This window comes from Mesoplodon bidens (genome assembly GCF_964165515.1).
Source record: "Mesoplodon bidens genome assembly, chromosome: 4".
In the NCBI taxonomy this organism is placed as follows: Eukaryota; Metazoa; Chordata; class Mammalia; order Artiodactyla; family Ziphiidae; genus Mesoplodon; species Mesoplodon bidens.
The window spans coordinates 140,949,766-140,970,956 of NC_138160.1; the positions used below are offsets into that span (position 1 = coordinate 140,949,766).

General features: G+C 52.3%; 1 protein-coding gene across 1 annotated transcript; it reads left to right on the forward strand.

Annotated features, from left to right (window-relative positions):
* Positions 1-621: 621 nt before the first annotated feature.
* NCAN (neurocan) lies at positions 622-19,568 on the forward strand (the record flags this gene model as incomplete). The annotated part of the gene is made up of 14 exons (XM_081234001.1): positions 622-701; positions 1,583-1,990; positions 4,710-4,884; positions 4,995-5,122; positions 5,672-5,965; positions 6,862-7,458; positions 7,656-9,116; positions 13,425-13,541; positions 14,541-14,654; positions 15,988-16,146; positions 17,284-17,366; positions 18,093-18,237; positions 18,988-19,170; positions 19,423-19,568. The coding sequence occupies exons 1-14, from the start codon at positions 629-631 to the stop codon at positions 19,566-19,568; spliced, it is 4,083 nt and encodes a 1,360-aa protein (XP_081090127.1). The 5' UTR covers positions 622-628.
* Positions 19,569-21,191: the final 1,623 nt, after the last annotated feature.

Sequence of the window (21,191 nt, forward strand, 5' to 3'; positions counted from 1 at the left end):
GCTGAGAGTCGTGTCAGTCAGCAAACCCAGATTACAGGCTGGCTTGGAGTCCAGTCTGCTGCCAGAACTGGGGACCCCAGGCAGACTAGGACTGGCTGCTGCTCTCTAGGAGCCCCCAGTTTGATTTCGGAGGCTGACTTGAAAAATGGGACTTTGATCTTGGCTATGTTAAAGTCAATAATAATAATAGCAGCTGAAATTTCCTCCTTCATGCCAGGCAGTTCTAAGCATTTTATGTCTATTGACTATATTGACTCATCTATCCCTTCCAACTACCTCATGTTATCCCCATCTGACCTGCAAAGAAACTGAGGCACAGAGAAGCTAAGCTACTTGCTCAAGGTCACCCAGCAAGGAACAGGCAAAAGACAACCCCAGGTTTGATTCCCTCCAGCACCCATGCTCTGATCATAGGACTTCACTGCTCGGATCCTGAAGTCAGTTAGTCCTGGGTTCGGATTCTGGCTCAGCCCTGGCTTGCTGACTGTGTGACCTTGAGTGAAACACTGGCGTCTCTGAGCCCCAGTTTCCAGATCTGTAGAGTGGGAGGAATTGGTCCTTTCATGCCGACTGTCTAGGAGGGTTGTACTCACCCCTTCCTTCCTCTCCATCTTGTTTCAGGTCCAGGATGGGGGCCATGTCTATCTGGGTCTCAGGCCTCCTGATTCTCCAGATGCTGCTCTTTGTGGCTGGGGAACAGGGTGAGTTGGCTTGTGGGGTGGGAGAGGTTGGGGTCTGGAGAATTGACAAGATGGGGCAGCTTTTTAACTTGAGAGCCTTCTCCTGCTGGTTCTCTGGCTTGGTCTGGAGAATAAAATGAGAATAGATGAAAAAAGTCTTTGAACAGTCAAAAGCGAACAAGACACCTGAGAGGTTATTTTTAGTCATTGCCAGCGGAGGCTGGAGTTTCCCGCCTCTCACTGTTTTGCTGAGAAGAGCTGAAGAGAGAGAGAAAAAAAGAGGGAGAGAGAAGAGTATGAAGATTGATTAGTGATGCCTGCCATGGGTGGGACAATAGAAATAAAGGTCTGTGTGCCTCTCCCTGGCATCTCCCCAGTAGCGGTCAAAAGCCCAGACTTTAGAAATGCCTCCTGATTTGCTCTGTGGCCTTACGCAATTATAATGATGTATCTGAGCCTCAATTTCCTCAACTCCCCCAAAAGAGGATGAGACATGGCTACCTCTGCAGATGGTTATGAAAATCAAATGAGCTGATTGCTATTTATAAAGTGCCTGTTATATAGAAGGTACTCCACAAACACTGTTTCTCTTCCAATGGCTGCCTATCACTTAACTTTTGGGGAAACCATGGCTCAGAGCAGAATAGTGACTTTCCCATGGACACACAGTGAGTCAGTGACAGTGAGAGTTAAATCCCTGGCCTCCAGGGTCTGGACTTTGAGAGGAGGCAGAACTATGAAGGGATTCGACCCCATTACCCCTCTTCTGCTCACAGACTGGGTTGCAGATCACAGATCTGTGTATGGCATTGTGATGTTGTGTAGACAACCTAACCTCTCTGGCCTCAGTCAGAGGGTCCTTGCCTCTCAGTCAGGCCCTCTCTCCACCTTCTCCACCCCAGGCACACAGGACGCCACTGCTGCTGCCACTGCCGAGAAGGGGCTCCACATGCAGAACGTGGGGTCTGGGTCGGTGCGGGCTGCGCTGGCAGAGCTGGTGGCCCTGCCCTGTCTCTTCACCCTGTGGCCACGGCCAGGTGCAGCCCGAGAAGCCCCTCGGATCAAGTGGACCAAGGTGCGGACTGCATCAGGCCAACGGCAGGACTTGCCCATCCTAGTGGCCAAGGACAACGTGATTCGAGTGGCCAAGGGCTGGCAGGGACGCGTGTCACTACCTGCCTACCCCCGGCACCGGGTCAACGCCACGTTGCTACTGGGGCCACTGAGGGCCAGCGACTCTGGGCTCTACCGCTGCCAGGTGGTGAGGGGCATCGAGGATGAGCAGGACCTGGTGCCCCTGGAAGTGACGGGTCAGTTGGGGGAAGGGGAGGGGCCAAGGCTGGGATGGGGAAGCCCATCCACTGAATGTCACCTTAGAAATTACTCCCTGGGGAATTCCCTGATGGTCCAGTGGTCAGGACTCTGCACTTTTACTGCCGAGGGCCCAGGTTCGATCCCTGGTCAAGGAGCTAAGATCCCACAGGCAAAAAAAAAAAAGAAAAGAAAAGAAAAGGAAATCACTCCCTGAACAGTGATTTGCTTTCAGTTCTTCTGATAAAGTCAGGAAGAAAGTCTCCATGGATATGCCTCTCTCTTTAACATCTCTCTCTTTCTCTATTTTTTTTTTTTTTTTTTTTTTTTTTTCGGTATGCGGGCCTCTCACTGTTGTGGCCTCTCCCATTGCGGAGCACAGGCTCCGGACGCACAGGCCCAGCGGCCATGGCTCACGGGCCCAGCCGCTCCGCGGCATGTGGGATCTTCCCGGACCGGGGCACGAACCCGTGTCCCCTGCATCGGCAGGGAGACTCTCAACCACTGCACCACCAGGGAAACCCTCTCCTTCTCTTTTAGCTAAGAGAGAGCAGCCTCTGGCTGTCTCTTATGGACCACAGCATTTCATAGGATTTCATAACCTTGTTTTAAGTCCATTTCATGGTTACCTACTTTCACATAAGGCAAAGGATATTGGCTTTCTATTTAAAATAGGAATACAAATTTCCTTTTAAAATAAATACACGTTTTTAAAAAGTGAAGTTCTTTTTAAAAAGTGGATTGAAAATATAAAGTAAATAAGTCATCAATGTAACCAATTCCTATATTAAATTGTTTCTGTTGAAATAGTCAGTGTAGTTTCTGTTTTCTTAACCAATCAAGATGAACAAGGCAAAAAAATTTTTTTTTAATTATTAAAGCAAAGTCCTAGGACAGGGCATGGCACACAGAAGATGATCAATTGATATTTGATGAATGAATCAATGAATGGATTTGTGGGGTTTTTTGGCTGTGTTTTGGGCCTTCATTGCTGCGCGTGGGCTCTCTCTAGTTGCAGCAAGTGGGGGCTACTCTTAGTTGCGGTGTGCGGGCTTCTCATTGCGGTGGCCTCTCTTGTGGCAGAGCATGTGCTCCAGTAGTTGTGCCCGTGGGCTCAGTAGTTGTGGCTTGCAGGCTCCAGAGCACAGGCTCAGTAGTTGTGGTGCACGGGCTTAGTTGCTCCAAGGCATGTGGGATCTTCCTGCACCAGGGCTTGAACCCGTGTCCCCTGCATTGGCAGGCGTATTCTTAACCACTGCACCACCAGGGAAGCCCAATGAATGGATTGTTGTGTGGAGAATATCCTGTGGACTCCTACTGGGAAGTCAATTTCCCTTAACCTGTGTTGGCCATGAGCAAAGTCCCTGCACCCTCTGTTCTGGAGCACAGTCTTTCCCCAGCCAACAGTGTCTCACTGCATATTTTATGGGGTCAACCCAATCATCCCCTTTCCAAGGCCTTGTTCTTAAAACTGATAAACCTCAAAGAAAATTGATAAGTGGTGAAAGAAGAGAATTCCACCTCGGTTTGGTTAGTTCGTTCATTCAGCCAAACATTTATTGAGCAGCTACCACATGCCAGCCTGGTGCTGGAGACACAGCCATGAGAGAGACACAGATGCTGCCTTCTGGGAGCTCTCAGCTTGATAAAATGGAGCAAAATGTTTAATACCTTTGTTTTGCTCAGCCATTTCTCTCATCCCTAAATCAGAATTTGAGTCACAGTGAGCTTATTGATGCTTCATGTCCTGGCTTACATGTCACCTCCTCCAGGAAGCCTCTGGTGACTCCATTTCTAAGCTGGGCAAGAACCACATTTGGGGGCTTCCCTGGTGGTGCAGTGGTTAAGAATCTGCCTGCCAATGCAGGGGACACGGTTTTGAGCCCTGGTCTGGGAAAATCCCACATGCCGCAGAGCAACTAAGCCTGTGTGCTACAACTACTGAGCCTGTGCTCTAGACCCCACGTGCCACAACTACTGAAGCCTGCGCACCTAGAGCCCATGCTCCACAACAACAGAAGCCACCGCAATGAGAAGCCTGTGCACCGCAACGAAGAGTAGCCCCCGCTCGCCACTACTAGAGAAAGCCCGCGCGCAGCAACGAAGACCCACTGCAACCAAAATAAATAAATATATATATATATATATTTTAAAACCCACATTTGATCACCCATTGCTGCCTTTGCTTCCCCTATGTATGCATGTACTTAATTCCTAAAAGGCAGAATCTCTCACTCTTCTCCATGCCTCCTGTCACCTCCAGAGCCTAACCCTAGGCATGAAGAGTGCTATCTTTGGAGTCAGATCTTTCTGGATATAACTTCTGGCTCTCCCTCATACAGGTTATGTGGCCTTAGACCTGTCCCTCAACCTTTCTGAGCCTTAGTTTGCTCCTCTGGAAATGGGGATAATCATAGGGTTGTTGTAAGATTTCAATGAGATAATGCTTATAAATGCTTTTTACATAGCAAATATTTAACAAATTCTAGCCCTTTATGGCCATTGCTATCATTTCCTCGTCTGTAAAATGGGGGCATATCAGTCTCACTCCCCATCATCACCCTAGCACTATGCCTGTTGCTGAGTGAACAGACATGGTACAGGGCAGTGTAGGGCAGCAGGTCTGTTATTACCAGACTTGGGGGGGGGAGCATTCTGCAAGAGCGAGGTCTGTTCTTGAAGATTACAGCATAAATCATCCTGGATGTTTCCCCATAGGTGTTGTGTTTCACTACCGAGCAGCCCAGGATCGCTACTCGCTGACCTTCGCTGAGGCCCAGGAGGCCTGCCGTCTCAACTCGGCCACCATTGCAGCCCCGCGGCACCTGCAGGCTGCCTTCGAGGATGGCTTTGACAACTGTGACGCCGGGTGGCTCTCTGACCGCACTGTTCGGTGAGGGGGTACACAGGGTAGGGAGATGGAGAGCTAGCCCCTGGAGAAAGATGGTCCTTGGGGGCCGCAGGAGCACACATCTGAGAGGGACCCCCACCTTGTCTTGTCAGGTATCCTATCACCCAGTCCCGTCCTGGTTGCTATGGTGACCGTAGCAGCCTTCCAGGGGTGAGGAACTATGGGAGGCGAGACCCACGGGAACTCTACGATGTGTATTGCTTTGCCCGTGAGCTGGGGGGTAAGTCTGGGGCTGGCAGAACACCCCCTTCCCTGAGCCCCATTACCCTCCCTAACCCCCATCCTTCCCTAAGTCCTTCCTAGCTCTCCTAAGTTTCATCCCTCTCTAAACCTGCAGCCAAGATCTGAGCCCACCGGTTCCCTGAACCTTCCTCCACTCCTTGAGCCCCTCTCCTTCTCTGTTCCCCTTCCCTCTCTCTGAGCCTCTTCCCTCTCTGAGGCCTTGTCCCCTTCTCTGAGTCTCTCCCCCTTCCTGCCCCCCCCTTCCTACTTCCCTCCTCACTGAGCCCGCCTCACCAAGGCCCTCCCTCTCTCTGAAGCTCAACTCGTTAAGGGGCCTGAGTTACCTCACTTGAAAAAGAAAGTGAAGCCCCCTCTTAGCACTGCATGAGAGGTAACGACAGTGATGTTCTGGCGATGGGGGCACGCAGCTGCGGCTGCCACAACCCACATCCAGCCAGATCAGGGCTATTTGTGGTGGGACCCCCTTCCCGGGCTCCGTGGGAAGGTTCTTGGGGCCCCACTGACCTTCTCCCGCGCCTTCCCGCAGGCGAGGTCTTCTACGTAGGCCTGGCCCGCCGCCTGACACTGGCCGGCGCGCGTGCCCAGTGCCGCCGCCAGGGCGCCGTGCTGGCCTCGGTAGGACAGCTGCACCTGGCCTGGCATGAGGGCCTGGACCAGTGCGACCCGGGCTGGCTGGCCGACGGCAGCGTGCGCTACCCGATCCAGACGCCGCGCCGACGCTGCGGGGGCCCAGTCCCGGGCGTGCGCACCGTCTATAGCTTCGCCAACCGCACCGGCTTCCCGGCGCCGGGAGAGCGCTACGACGCCTACTGCTTCCGAGGTGCGCGTGAGGCCACGCCCCTTGAGTGTGCGTCCCCGGGTGGCCACGCCCCAAGGGCATGCACCTTGATAACCGGCCGCGCCCCCGGGAGCTTTGCTTTCTAGTAGAGGTGGAGGCTAGGCAGGGGAGAGACACAAGAAAACTTGCTCCGCGGTGAGCCACGCCCCGAGGGAAAGGTCATACCCCTGAGACAAGCTTACCGTAGGAGCCCCGCCTTAGAGGAGGAAGAGCCCCAGAGAAGACCAAGCTCTGGGGGGAAGTCCTGTTTAGTGGGTGGGCTATGTCTCCTGAGATGTCTGAGAGACACGCCCCTGGATGGAGCAGTTCTCACCTGGCGACTTGCCTATGAGCACCCGCTGGGGAGGAAGTGATGCCTCAACTAGCCATAACCCCTGAGCAAGGCCACACCCCCAGGGATGGGACCAGGGATGGGGCCACACCCTCAGAAGCTGAAAACCTCAAGTCCAAGGAGCTGAGTCTTATGTGTAAGCGGGGAGGGGGGGGGGCGGGGAAATCTCTTCGTTGGAAGGCCATGCCCATTAGGCGCTTTCCCTTCCGTGGGAGGAGCCATGGCCTAGGTCTGACCTGCCCCCGTGAGAGCTGGCCACTGCCTGAGCTTCACCCACCAGCCAAGCTGTCTCTTTACCCTTTACTGTGACCAGTTGACTCTGACCTTGACAGTGGACCCCAGCCTGAACAGTGAGGATGATAACTTTGCGCCTCGGTTTCTCAGTCAGGGGGGATCTCAGAAACAACCCAGAGAGACAGAGGGGTGCAGAGAGACAAAGATACATAGAAGGTCTCTGCTGTAGCGTGCTGGAATGTGGGTAGACTTCAGGCAGAACTTCCCAGCCAGCCCCTGGGCCTAACACAACCTCTTCTGCTTTTTCCCATAGCTCATCACCCTACATCACAACATGGAAACCCAGAGACCCTGTCGTCTGGGGATGAGGGGGAGATTCTGTCAGCAGAAGGGCCCCCCACCCAAGAACTGGAGTCCAGCCTGGAGGAGGAGGAGGTAGTCACCCCAGACTTCCAGGAGCCTCTGGTGTCCAGTGGGGAAGAAGAACCTCTGATCTTGGCAGAGAAGCAGGAGTCTCGAGAGACCCCCAGTCCTGCCACTGGGGGCCTCACACTAGCCTCAAGGCCTGCTCTGGAGGCTGAGGAGGTGTGGCTGAGCACGGTGTCCCCCGCCCCCAGCAACATGGAGGCAGGCACTGTGGTGGGCATGCACACAGAGGCAACCCCAGCCAGCCCCATGCCCAGGAGGAGGGGGCGCTTTAAAGGGTTGAACGGGCGCCACTTCCAGCAACAGGAACCCCAGCGAGGGCTGAAGGGGGTGCTCCAGGCCAGCGTCCAGCCCCCCACCCCAGAGGTTGCTGGGAATTACGTGGAGCCTCCCCTGGCCACAGGAGCCACTGATGCCTTGGGGAGTGGCCGGAGCCAAAGCCCCTGGGCTGTGCTGACCAATGAGGTGGATGTGCCTGGAGCTGGTGAGTGGGGTCCAAGGGGGAGATGGGACCTGCCTGGGGATGTAAGGGGGATAGGGGAGGAGGCTCCGAATCACACTTGGGTCCCCTGGCCTCACCAAGCCTCAGAAGACCCCTCTTCCTCAGGCCTGGAGCCAAGGAGACAATCAGCAGAAGAAGCTGCTGAGAGATAATTATAATTACTGTTGATATTGTTTCAGGTTCCCCTGGTGGCAGGAGCCCCCCAGAGCCCTGGCTGTGGCCCCCAACCATGGTCCCACCCATCACCCTTGGCCTGGAACTAGAGGAAGCCAAGGGCCCCAGTGTGAGGCCAGCCACCCCCGACCTGCCCTGGTCCTCCTCAGAGGCCACTACCTTGGCTCCCAACCCCTTGAAGGGCCCCAGCACTGCCCGCTGGGAGGCTTCTCCCACAGTCATTTCTCCAGACCTCCCTGTCATGGCCATGATTCGTGCCCCCAAACTGTGGCTCCTGTCACACCCTACGCCCCTCCCCACCGATGCCAGTGAGGTAAAGGGGTATAGTGAAGCCATGGCCGCTGCCCCACCCTCCCCTGCCTCAGAGATCGAGGCCAGCCCCCAGGATCCCATCCATCCAGAAGTGTATTCCCTGCCCTCCTCCTCGGGCCTGATGGGACAAGGTGGAGAGGCCACATCCCTGACACTCAGCAGCCATGGAGAAGGAAGTCCTACAGCTCCTTTGCAGGCAGCCACAGACACACAAGCTGGAGCTGGTCCTAACTCCTTCAGAGCAGACTTCGGAAAAATTGGGGGGACCAGCCCTACTGGGCTCAGCAAAGCTGAGCACCCCAGATCCAACCCACAGGCTTTTGTGGATGGCAATGTGGTGGCAGCCATCACTCCCACTGAGACTGCCACTGAGCCCATGGGAACCAGAGGCATCTTGGGGTCTGAGGCTGGGGTCTTCAACACAGCAGAGACCCCCACTTCCAGCTTGCAGGCCAACATGGATGAGGCACAGGGCATGTGGCCGTCACTGCACAGTGAAGGGCTAGACCCCCATTCCCCATCTGCACCCTTGGGGGTCCCTGGGGTCTCCTTGATACCCAAGGTCACCCCGCGTTTGGAGCCTTCGGCTGCTACAGATGGAGGAGCCACAGTGGGTCCCATGAATTCCATGGCCACACTAGACACCAGCGGTGCTGGTGGGAATTGGGAACGTGGATCCCACATGGTTGAGGGAGCTGAAAGCCCCACCTTGAGCCCTCAAATGGCTGTGGATACAAGTGTGGTGATGTCCCTCATGTCCCTGGACCTGGAGGACAAGGTTGGGGTCCTGGCCATGTCCACAATGGCCTCCTCAAGCTCCCAACCCCATCCAGAGCCGGAGGGCCAGATGGTGACCCAGGGCACCCTGAGAGGCTTGGAGCCTCCACATGAGGGCAGCCCCTCAGGGGAGCCTGCTCTTCCTCCTTGGACACCGACAGCAGCCAGCAAGGACAAGCCCATTTCAGTTTCCTCGGGGGAGCCTATAGTGCCGTGGGACTCCCCCAGCACCCTGCTGCCTGCCTCCCTGGGCCCAGAGGAGTTTGAGCTGGAGGTCCTGGCAGGGAGCCCAGGTGTGGAGAGCTTCTGGGCGGAGGCAGCAAGTGGAGAAGAGCCAGCCCTGCCAGGAACCCCTGCAAATGGGAGTGCAGAGGAGGGTGAGTTGGAAGCTCATGGTCTCATCCTGGTCACTGTGTTTGTGCTCAGGAACCAGGGGCTGGGGTAGGCCAGAGCTGGGAGGAAGGATTGTTCTTGGGTGCCTGGGAAGGTTTCTAGCAGGGGATGATATTGAATGTGGGAGTTCACTAGGCAGAGTTGAATTACAAAAAGTGTATTCCTGGCAGAGGCACTAGCCTGGGCAAAGGCCAGGAGGTGAAGTTACGTTTGATGTGTTTTATGCACAGCGAGTAATGAGGCGATGATGAGGTGTTGGGCGGAGTTTGGTTTTGGGGATGAGTACAGTCAGCAAATCATGTTCATGACCACTCTCAGCTGACAGTGTTGTGTGATGCTGGGGTCCTGCCTTCAGCGATGCCTCAGTCTGGGGAAGACAGAGCTGGTTACAGGCAACCCCCCTGGGGTGGGGCCGGAGGGAGGAGGCATGGCAGGGAGGCCTTCCTGGACAAGTGTTGAATTGCAGCTGGAATTCAGTGGTGCAAAACGTCGGGGACCTCAAGCCACAGGTAAAGTGGGTGCTGGGAAGGGGTGGGAGTGGTGGGCATTACCCCCATTTTGTAGACAGCAAACTGAGGCTCAGGGAGGTATGTCACTACCAGCTAGTCAGTGGTCAAACCTCAACTGGTACCCAAATCCACATGTGCCTTGGTTGCTGTATGCCCAGCGGAGTCCAGAGAAAGCCATCACCCTGTTCTCCTGGGGCCAGGTCTGCCCATAACTCAGCCTGCAAATTGCAGGCCTTTATTTTTTAGGTCCTGCCATATTGAGCTATTCTTTCGGTCAATTGAGCGTAAGGAAAAAAAAAACGAAGAAGAAGCAGCTAATTAAAAGTCACACTTTTTCTGAGTTGCAAAACACTCTTATTAACACGATTGGTTTTACAATCAATCAATAACACTTGCTCCTTTTTTTTTTTTTTTTTTTTTTTTGGCGGTATGCGGGCCTCTCACTGTTGTGGCCTCTCCCGTTGCGGAGCACAGGCTCCAGACGCGCAAGCTCAGCGGCCATGGCTCACGGGCCCAGCCGCTCCGTGGCACATGGGATCTTCCCAGACCGGGGCACAAACCCGCATCCCCTGCATCTGCAGGCGGACTCTCGACCACTGCGCCACCAGGGAAGCCCCACTTGCTCCTTTTTTTGAAGGCAAAGTGTCGTGGTGATGGAAACAGCGGATGAAGGGTTTCATCACCCACCCTGTCATCTCTGGGTTGTGTCTGGGGCTGCATCTTCTTTTTTTAGATGCCCAGAAGGCAGGTGGACCCTGGGCAGGGGCACTTGCATCAATAAAGGCTTATGCTTATTGGTGACTGCCTTTGTGCTTGGGTTGGTCTGAGCACTTTAGTGGAATCATCTTGGTTAATCTTTTAATGTCCTGAGGAACAAGTTCTAGTACGATCCTAACTTTACAGATGGGGATACTGAGGCACAGGGAAGTCAAGTGACTTGTGCAGAGTCATGCAGCTGAGGAGTGTCAAGGAAAATGTTTGAATCCAGGCTGTCTGACAACAGTCTCTGTCTCAATCACTGGGCTCTAAGATGCTTATTTCATTGACATAAAACAAAACAAAATGCCCTGAGGTCCTGGGGAGGGGGTAAGCTTGCCCAAGGCCAAAGGAACTAGAGAAGGAGTGGTCGGGTGGGAGGGAAACCACGAAGAAGTGTGCTAAGGAAAGTGTGTTGAAAGGAGCCCCCAGGGCCACGGCTGGATCTGTCTTGGACTTTGTTGGTTTTTCGGCTCCAGACTCAAGCCATGAGCAGCCGGAGTGGAGGGAGGCAGCCAGTGCTGGGGGAGACCTGGGCGCCTACTCACCTACTGCTTGCAGCAGAAATGCTAATGAAGCCAAAAATAAATGCAGCACCAGCAAGCGACTGAGTCACCGCCAGTCTGTGGGCAGGTGTCAGCAGCTCGGGGCACCTGGTGGGGCTTACACGTCCTGGCGCCTGGCAGCCCCACGCATGTGCCCGCACGTGCCAGGGTGGCACCAGGCACAGAAATAGCCACAGGCCTCTCTGGCCACCCGTGGTGGTACACGCCACTGCCCCAGGGACCGGCTTCAGTCACTGCGGGCAGGCCAGCAGCTACCTTTATGCAGTTAGCAAGCAACTATTGAGTGCTTGCTGTATTCCAGGCACCATGTTGAGACCGAGTCCCTTGTTCTCTGGAAGCTGACATTCTAGAACAATGCTCTAGAACTTTCCCAGTGATGGAAATGTTCTCGAGCTATGCAGTCTAATACAATAGCAATGAGCCATTGGTGGCTACTGAGCACTTGAAATGTGGCTAGTGTGACTGAGGAACTGCGTTTTAACTTTTATTCCATTTTAATTAATTTAAACTTAAATAGCTGTGCGTGGCTGCATGTGGAACATCACAGCTCTGGGGGGAGGCATGGATAAGAAATGATGGTCCTAATAAATTATATTGGAGGTTAGAAAGTAATAAATATAAAAGAGAAAAGTAAAGCAAGGGATGAGGGATGCCAGTGGGTGGGTTTTGGTTTTGGAAGGGGGGTTAGGATGAATTTGAGCAAGCCTGAAGGAGGTGAGAGAGGAGCCATGCAGAGATCTAGGGGAAAAGCAGTTCAGGCAGACGGAATAGCTTGTACAAAGGCCCTGAGGCTGGACCGTGTTTGGTGTGTAGGAGGAACAGTAGGGTCAGTGTGGCTGGAGCGGAGTAAGTGAAGGAGGGAGAGGATGATCAGGCAGGGAGATATTGGGGAAGACTGCACCAGGCCCTGTGGGCTGAGGTAAGGATTTTGGCTTTTCCTATGAGGGCAATGGGGAGCCATGGAGGAGTCTAGGCAGAGGAGGGATAATGTTTGAATCCAGGATAATGTTTGAATCCAGGCTGTCTGACAACAGTCTCTGTCTCAATCACTGGGCTCTAAGATGCTTATTTTATTGACATAAAACAAAACAAAATGCCCTGAGGTCTTGGGGAGGGGGTAAGCTTGCCCAAGGCCAAAGGAACTAGAGAAGGAGTGGTCAGGTGGTTTGGTTTTGGAAGGGGGTTAGGATGAGCAAGCCTGAAGGAGGTGAGAGAGGAGCCATGCAGAGATGGCAGCTGTGGGGAGAGCAACCTGTTAAGGGTGAAGGCAGAGTCCAGAAGATCAGGGAGGAGGTAACTGCTTGTCATCGTCTCAGTTTCTTGTGGGCCTCCAGACCAGGACAAAACAGAAACAAATTCTAGGTTTTAGGGCCTGGAGAGAGGGCCTTAAACTGGGCTTCCAGAGCCCCGTAGGCCAGTCTTGGCTCTTGTACTGTCCTGCTGAGTGGCTTTGAGCTAGGCCCTGCTCTTCTCTGGGTCTCATTTCTGGTATCTTGCAGTGGAAGGGTTGACACTGTCCTGACAAGGGATAGGGGTCATCTGGGGTACATGGGGGTTCTTGCTCTGCCCCTCCAAGACTCCAGGGTGGTCCAGAGACCACCCACCAAGGCCTCTGAGCCCCTGAGATGGGGAGGGGTGACCCTCCTGCCTCCAGGGAAACCCAGCTGAGGAATGAGAGAGGTGGACAGGGCCTCACATTCAACTCCCCCTGGATGCCCTGTCCGTGTTAAGCAATGTTGAGACCCCCTCAAGAGGCCCCAGGCTGATATACAGAGAGCCAGTCATGGCATTATGGTCAGGACTGGGAGAGCAGGATGAGCTGTTTTTATTTTCATTTTGTAAATGAGGCAACTGAAATTCACAGAAGTAATTTGCCCAGGGTTCCCTAGTGAGTGGCAGAGGCAGGAATTGAACCAGCCTCTCTGACTGCACAGCCTATGGTTATTACTGCTATAATCCACCACTTCTCCACACTGTAACCACTGAGGTTGCATCAGAAGAGGTTGAGCCACAAGGATGAAGGAAGTGATGGTTCCCACTGGTCCCAGTGCCGTTCATACCCCATCTAGAACCTATGTCCACTTCTTTGCTCCAAAGTATGAGAAGCACAATGACCAGTGGGTATTTCTAGAAAAATGGGGATAAGTCAAGGAGGACACTTAAACCATGTTCTATGAGAAGACTTCCTAAGAGAAGCTGCAGGAATCCCATTCTAGTTCAGTCCAAGGAAGGACTTTGCCATAGCCAGGGCATCCCGCAGGTGCTTTGGCCAGTTCCTGGAAAGAGTAAGCTCATCACAAGGGCATGTGAGAGGAAGTTGGCAATCAGTTATTGGGAAGTTATAGAGGGGACTCCACAGAGAGGGGTGGAACGAGAGGGCCTTTAGGGGTCTGAGGTCTGGATTCCCTGGGAGGCAGACTTGGTGGTCTGACTCCTTCCCGTACTCCTGTCCATCCTGCAGTTCCCTCGGATCCCTGTGAGAACAACCCTTGCCTGCATGGGGGCACCTGTAAAGCCAATGGCACCATGTATGGCTGTAGCTGTGACCAGGGCTTTGCTGGAGAGAACTGTGAGATCGGTGAGTACCCCAGACTCAGGATCTGATCACAGACTTGTCTGACTCAGAGCCCTAGGGTCTATCCCAGCAGCCATCCCCATGAGGATCAGGGATCACAAAATGCTGGCTTCAGATGCTCCCTTCCCCTCCCTCACTCCTTGGCTCCAGTAAATCAGCCTCAGCAACAACCGTCTGAGGTTTCATCCTCAGGGCTGAGGCTCTGGTGTGCTGCCTCCCATTACTGCCAGGCAGCGGTGGGGAAGGGGAAGACAAAAGGATGGTAAGGCTCAGACTCCCACCAGCAAAGGGCCCCAGGGGGTCGCCTACTCTCTCCTGGGTGGGCAGGGGTATAGGCACCACCACCAGAACTGTTGGAAGCTAGCCCCAAAGCCCAACACAAGACATATGACAAATTATGAAATTATAACAATAATTATAAATGATATAATTTCTTGAGCTCTTCCATTTACTCTATTCACAACCACCGCTGTGGAGGTGCTATTATTATCACCACTTTGCAAAAAAAAAGAAACTGAGTCTTAGAGAGGGCAAGTGACTTGCCTGGCATCGTACATGCCTCAGGCACTATCTACACAGGGATTGGGAGAAGAGGTGCTCAACTGATTGCTCCCTGTACCTACAAACAACTTCGTGATTCTGTGCAATTCTTGTAAATGCTCCACATTCTGAAGACCCTTCAGCTTCAACATTCTATGGGTCTGTTTGCCAGACACACCTTCACTGTTCTGGAGTCAGGCGGAACGTCCTGCACACTCTGGCTTTCAGCCAGCCCAGTGTCATCTCCTCTCATTGATGCTAATTCACATCAGTTGTGTGAGGTTCCACCCCCTTGACCTCCAGAGTCATTGGGCCATCAGTGCAGACCACCGCTGTTGTACTCAGGTCTGGGATAGATGGTAGGGTTATGACTGCATCTTCTGCAGTCTGGTTCTGGTTCTCCATGGGGACTGGGAGCCACAGGGAGGCTGGCCTCTGACTTAGCCCCACCTTCCCCTCCAGATATAGATGACTGCATCTCCAGCCCCTGTGAGAATGGAGGCACCTGCATTGACGAGGTCAATGCCTTCGTCTGCCTTTGCCTCCCCAGCTACGGGGGCAGCCTCTGTGAGAAAGGTGAGTCTCTGCCAAGACCCCAGAAACAGCACCAGGAGCAGGGTTGGGTGCTGGACCACAAGCTTCCCACACACGGAGCTCCAGGTCTCTGTCTCTGGTTCCATGGCTGTGAATCAGACAGGCAGGAGGCGAATAATTTTCTTGAGATAAAATTCACATAACATAGAATTAACCTTTTTAGAGTGTACAGTTCAGTGGCATTCAGTACATTCACAATGTTGTGCAACCACCACTTCTAGCTAGTTCCAAGACATTTCCATCAGCCCCAAAGGAAATCCTGTCCCCATTAGCCATCACTCCCCATTCCTCCCCTCCAGCCCCTGGCAACCACTAATCTACTTTCTGTTTCTATGGATTTGCCTATTTTATTTGTTTCATATAAATGTAGTCATACGCTGTGTATCTTTTTGTATCTGGCTTCTTTCACTCAGCATGATGTTTTTCAGGGTTCATCCACATTGTAGCACGTGTCAGTGTCATTCCTTTTTATGGCTGAATCGTATTCCATTGGATGGGCCACATTTTGTTTATCCATTCATCATTTGATGGACCTTTGGGTTGTTTCCCCCTTGTGGCTAATGTGAATAGTGCTACTATGAATGTTCATGTACACGTTTTTGTTTCAATACCTGTTTTCCATTCTTTTTGTTTTTTCCCCATTCTTTTTGGTGTACCCAGGAGTAGAATGGCTGGGTCATATGGTAATTCCATGTTTAACTTTTTGAGGAGCTGCCAGACTGTTTTCTACAGGGGCTACACCATTTTACATTCCCACCAGCAATGCAAGAGGGTTCCAATTTCTCCATATCCTTGCCAGCGCTTATTATTTTCCTTTAAAAAAAATTATAGCCATCCTAGTGGGTATGAGGTGGTATCCCATTGTGATTCTGATTTGTTTTTCCTAATGATTCACGTTGTTGAGCATCTTTTCATGTGCTTGTTGGCCATTTGTATATCTTTTGGGGAGAAATGTCTATTTGAGTTTTTTCCCAGGAGGGAAATTTTAGGCCTTCCTGAGACCATTTCCTGAGGTCCCAGGATGCGGCCAGATCAGAGAATGAGACATTAGAGTTGGGATAAGAGGGGATGGGTGTAATGATCTTCCAGTTGAATCTCTTCCTGCAACAGAGAAAAGAAGTGAATATGGGAAGAGGGAGGTGAAAAGGTGGGGGGACAGAGTGGGGTCTGGGGGATGGGCCCAGAGAGAGGGTTGATTTAGCCCCACAGTGACCTTGGATTGGGCCCTTTCTCTGGTGGGCTGGTGTGCTCATGGCTGGCAAGGCAGGCCTCGGCTTGAGGCCAGCCCCCTTCATGCTCCCTTTCCACCTCCCAGACACAGAGGGCTGTGACCATGGCTGGCACAAGTTTCAGGGCCACTGCTACCGCTACTTCGCCCATCGGCGGGCATGGGAGGATGCCGAGAGGGACTGCCGCCGTCGAGCCGGCCACCTGACCAGCATCCACTCACCCGAAGAACACGGCTTCATTAACAGTAGGGGCTCTGGGGTGGGCAGGGGTGGCCTTTACAGTCCCTTTGTCATGGGATCCCCCCAGGGTCCTGAAGACACTACCTTTCTGAAGCTATGTTCATTAATGCAAGCCCTGACCACTTATTAATTCAAGTGTCTATTTATTCACTTGTCAGTTCATTCATTCACTTCATTCATTCTCCGACTATTTACTGAGCACCTGCTATGTGCCAGGCACTGTTCCAGGCACAGAGACACACATTGTCCTGTCCCTAGGGAGTGACGTTCTTGAAGAGGATATAGTCAAACAAGTAAATATCTAATTAAATAAGTCTATCCTAAAATTTAGCTGTTTCTCAGGGCACTGATGACAGTTAAAACAGGGCCAGGGGACAGAGGGTGACAGAGAAGCATCTGTGGTGCAGGGGATGAAATGAAGGAGGAGCAGAGATTTAGAGAAAGAGGGGTGTCCCATAAACTAAATCCAGCATTTATTGATTTACTCATTATTCCTTCTGCCCTTTTTCGTCCATTTATTTATTCACATTTTCCCCATCCCATCCCCTGTTAATTCTTTAATTTGTTCATTCCCTGGTTCACTGGCTTTTTTCCTCTATGTAATCAAACACACATGCATCCAGCTGCTTCCTCCCTCCTCAGTGACTGACTGGCTCATTTAGATTCACCTGCCTGCCCTGTCCAGCCTTGCTCGCTGGCTCTCTTAGCCCCTACTCTCTCATTTCTGCAAAGATCTGAGTTGTCTTTATTGTTTCCTCTGGCCTTTTGTTTAAGCCACAAATTGTGACAAGGCCAGGAGCCAGATTCCAGCCCTTTCCATGCCCCAACCCCACTCCCCAAGTATGAGGGCAGCCAGAGCCCCAGCCTGCTAGGGAATGGGGGGATGTGGCCTCCAGCCCATGCCCCCCAGGCTGGCAGAGGGGCTGGGGTCCTCCCCTTCAGCTCAAACCCAAAACTGGGGGAGGGGCTCTGGGTACCCCCCACCTCCACTCTCATCCTCATCCACTTCCCCTTCCAGCCCACCTTCAGGCTGGGGAGGGGGCTGAGTCTCCCCTCCCACACCCCCCACCTGACCTCCAGCCAGCAACCTAGGCTGGGGGAGGTGCAAGTACCCAGCCCTCACGACACACCACACCCCACAGGTTTTGGGCGTGAAAACACGTGGATCGGCCTAAACGACAGGATCGTGGAGAGGGATTTCCAGTGGACGGACAACACGGGGCTGGTGAGTGGTGGCAGGCTGGGGACCTGGGTCCCTGCAGTCAGACTGTTGACTTGGGCCCTGCCTAGAATGGAGAGTTCTGGGTAAGCTGCAATGAACCGGCCCTCTGGCTTCACTTTAGTAAATTTTATATTATGTCTTTTTCACCACAATTAGAAAAGAAATCCACCTCCTCTCCTCTGCCATGAGAACTGGCCCCGGCCCACTCTCTGACTACACTCGAACTGGATCAAGTAGCCCCAGCCCTCCTGGCCTCTGTTCTGTTCCTCAGACAGGACAAGCTCAGTCCTGCCTCAGGGCCTTTGCATTAGCTATTCCCTCTGCTTAGAACTCTGTTCCCTGCCTGCGTTGTTCTTATCCTTGAGTCTTCCTTCAGCTCTCCTGTTGCCTCCTCAGGGAAGCTCTCCTGGACTTCCAGTCTGAGGTCACCTTTTGTTCAACTATTTATCTAACAATGAGTGACCCATGTGGAAAACAGACTGTCAGGGAGTGAGCCCGGGCAGGAGGACCAGGGAGGAGGGCACCACAGCCTCGCAGGTAGAGGAGGGTTGACTTGGACTGTAGTGGCAGCCACCCTCAGGGCAGGCAGAACAGTGCTCATTGTAGAGATGGAAACACTGAGTCCCTAAGAGTTTGAGTGGTCTGGCCAGGGGAATCGCACAGTGCCAGTGCCAGAGCCTGGGACAGGCTGCATGTCCCCTGAGCACCCCCTGCTCCCCATTCTTACAGCAATATGAGAACTGGAGGGAGAACCAGCCCGACAATTTCTTCGCGGGAGGGGAGGACTGTGTGGTGATGGTGTCACATGAGAGTGGGCACTGGAATGATGTTCCCTGCAACTACAACCTCCCCTATGTCTGTAAGAAGGGCACAGGTATGCTGCTACTCTCCCTCCCACCCCTTCTCCCCTGACCTTCCCTCCTACCTATCACTGGTTGGTTGTTTTATTTAAGTTTGTAAATGTAGGAGTCAGTCCAGCCCAGTTTTCACTCTTCAGCACTATGTGAGGGTACCCATTTCCCCCCCACCCTTGCCAACTCTGTGTTATCAAACTTTTTGTTCTTTGTTCATCTAAGTCCTGAAAAACAGTATCTCATTGTTATCATAGTTTGCACGTCTTCGGGGATGAGAATAACCAGCTCTTCATATGTTGATAAGCTGTTTATATGTATTTGATTTCCTGTGACCTACCAATTCATTTCCTTTGCCTAATTTTCTATCGGTTCATTGGTCTTATTGATTTCTAAGAGCTCTTTACATATTAAGGAAACATATATATGTATATGTATATTCTCAGGTCCACCTTTCTTATACTTTTCTTCATTCTTGCTTCTGTTTCTTTGCCAATTTTCATATCCTTTTTTCCATTCATTTGCTCAGATTATTCTTGCCTCCCATCTCCTTCATTCCCATCATGCACAAGAATTAAGGGGTGGGATGTGTCCAGGAGGTTCCTGCCCCTCAGCAGCTCCTGGTTTGGGTGGAGGAGACATTCACTTCTAGCCCTTTGAGGTCACAGCTGGGCAAAAGGTGGGACCTGTTGAGGGTTCATCTCAACAAGAGATGAAACCAGTTCAGCCCCAGTCCCATCCACTTCTTTAACTGGAGGTTCCTCTGTCCCCAGTGCTGTGTGGTCCCCCTCCAGCAGTGGAGAATGCCTTGCCCATCGGTGCCCGCAAGGCCAAGTATAACGTCCACGCCACTGTACGCTACCAGTGCAATGAAGGATTTGCCCAGCACCATGTGGCCATCATCCGATGCCGGAGCAATGGCAAATGGGACCGGCCCCAAATCGTCTGCACCAAACGTAAGTGGCTTCCCCCAGACACCCCAACAAAAGTTTCCAGCTACTTGTAGTCTCCAATTAAGCATCTCATGGCTACACACATTGAGCTGGTTGAATGTCTGCCTGATAATATGGCCTTGCAGATAAGTGAGAACTTACTAGCTTGCCTGGTGTTCCCTCCATTTCCCCCTCCCCCGAGGAAGCCTGTCCCATCAGGCCACCCACCTCTCATCAGCTTTTGCCACGTCCCTGTCATCCCTCGCTTCCCTGCAGCCAGACGATCCCATCGGATGCGGCGACACCATCACCACCACCAACACCACCACCAGCATCACCACCACAAATCGCGTAAGGAGCGCAGAAAACACAAGAAGCACCCAGCAGAGGACTGGGAGAAGGAAGAAGGGAATTTCTGCTGAAGAACCAGGCAAAAGAAAGCACAATCCCCTTCCCACACCTCCCCTGGAGCCTTCACCTGGGGAGGCACAGCCCAGAGAGAAACAAGAGGGTCTGGAAGCCCCTGAGTCCCAAACCACATCCCCCCATACATAACCATTTGTAAAAAGCTCCTCTCTCCTTTTTCTTACATATACAAGGTCCTCTTGGCAGGTGTAGCCATGTGTCCGAAAAGTCAGTTATAGTCAGACTGAATGAACTCTGGGAGCATCTCCCAGTGGAAGGAAGCACAATCGGCAAAGATCATTCTTTGCACTGGTTTAGTCTTTTGTTGGCCAGGCTGACTGCCAGTTGTGGAAATAAGGCTGTGATAAGGGTGCAAGAATGTGTGTTTGGATTCGCACTAAGGAATTGCTTTCACCACCAGAGATTCAGATTTAGTAAACTGTCATCTCCTAAATGCAGGCTGAAGCCTATAGTGAAGGTCACTGGCTTTGGGAGTAGAAAATTACATGGACACACACTGCCTGAACTTGATGACTGCTCTTCCTTCACCTTGGACTTCAGCCTAAGTCAGTCCTTAGTCTTGGTGGATGAACTGAGTGTGGAATTCCTATGTACTGAATTTTAGGAATGTTTTTAGAACAACAGCCCTCCGTGCCCTCAGAGTTAGGGGTCAGAATAGTCAGAGAAATTTGTGGGCAATGAAGGGAAGCTGTATTGCTTGCCCTCCCAGGTCTAGTCCAGTGCTGAGATTTGGTGGTTCTGCATGTGTGGTGAATTTTATACACACACACACGCACGCACGCACGCACGCACACACAGATGAGAGGATGTTTAGGGCTCAACGAACCCAGATTTCTTCCCCCTCCATCTCTCAGGGAGACAAAGAACCTCCTTCCTGGGCCAAGGAGGTGCCAAGTTTTCTAGCTCAGTGCCCATATCCATCCCTCAAGCAGACATTGGTAGTGCCCCTGCCATGGGTCCCACCCCTACCCCTACTCTATTCCTGTCTCCTCCATTCATCGCCTGGTGGACTAGAAATCCTTAAAACTTGAAGTAGTGACATCTACCTGCGGTCATGTAGAGAGATGTGCAGTGTTAAAACTGAAACACACACACACACATTTTTCTCTTAGTTTTTAAATTTTTTAAGTGGTAAAGAACTCACCTTGCCTTCCTCCCCAGAATCTGAAACCTGTAAAAATTTTCCCCAAGCCAGAAGTCGGGATTCAGCTTCCTGATCTCTGGCAGGAAAGATCCACAGCTTTTCCTCCATGTCCTTTGTCCACTCTCAACCTCTCTAGTCTGGGTAACATCTGTGGATTAGTGTTAAAAACCACAGTGGAGAATGGCCCTCTGCAGGAAAGAAAAATAAGCAAATATACAGTCCATCTAAGGGTTCAGTAGAGAAAGAAACGTGTTGGCTGAGCCTGTATCCCTCCTGGGAAGTACTAATCATAGTTGACAACTATGGAGTAGGTACCATGCTAAGGACTTACACACACTGCCTCCGTGAATCTTCTCAACAGCCCAGTGACTTAGGAACCATTATTTTCCCATTTTACACAAGACAAAACTGAGGCTCAGATAAGAGAAAGGCACTGGCTTGCAAGACAGGAATAAGGATTCGGTCCTGCCTCTGG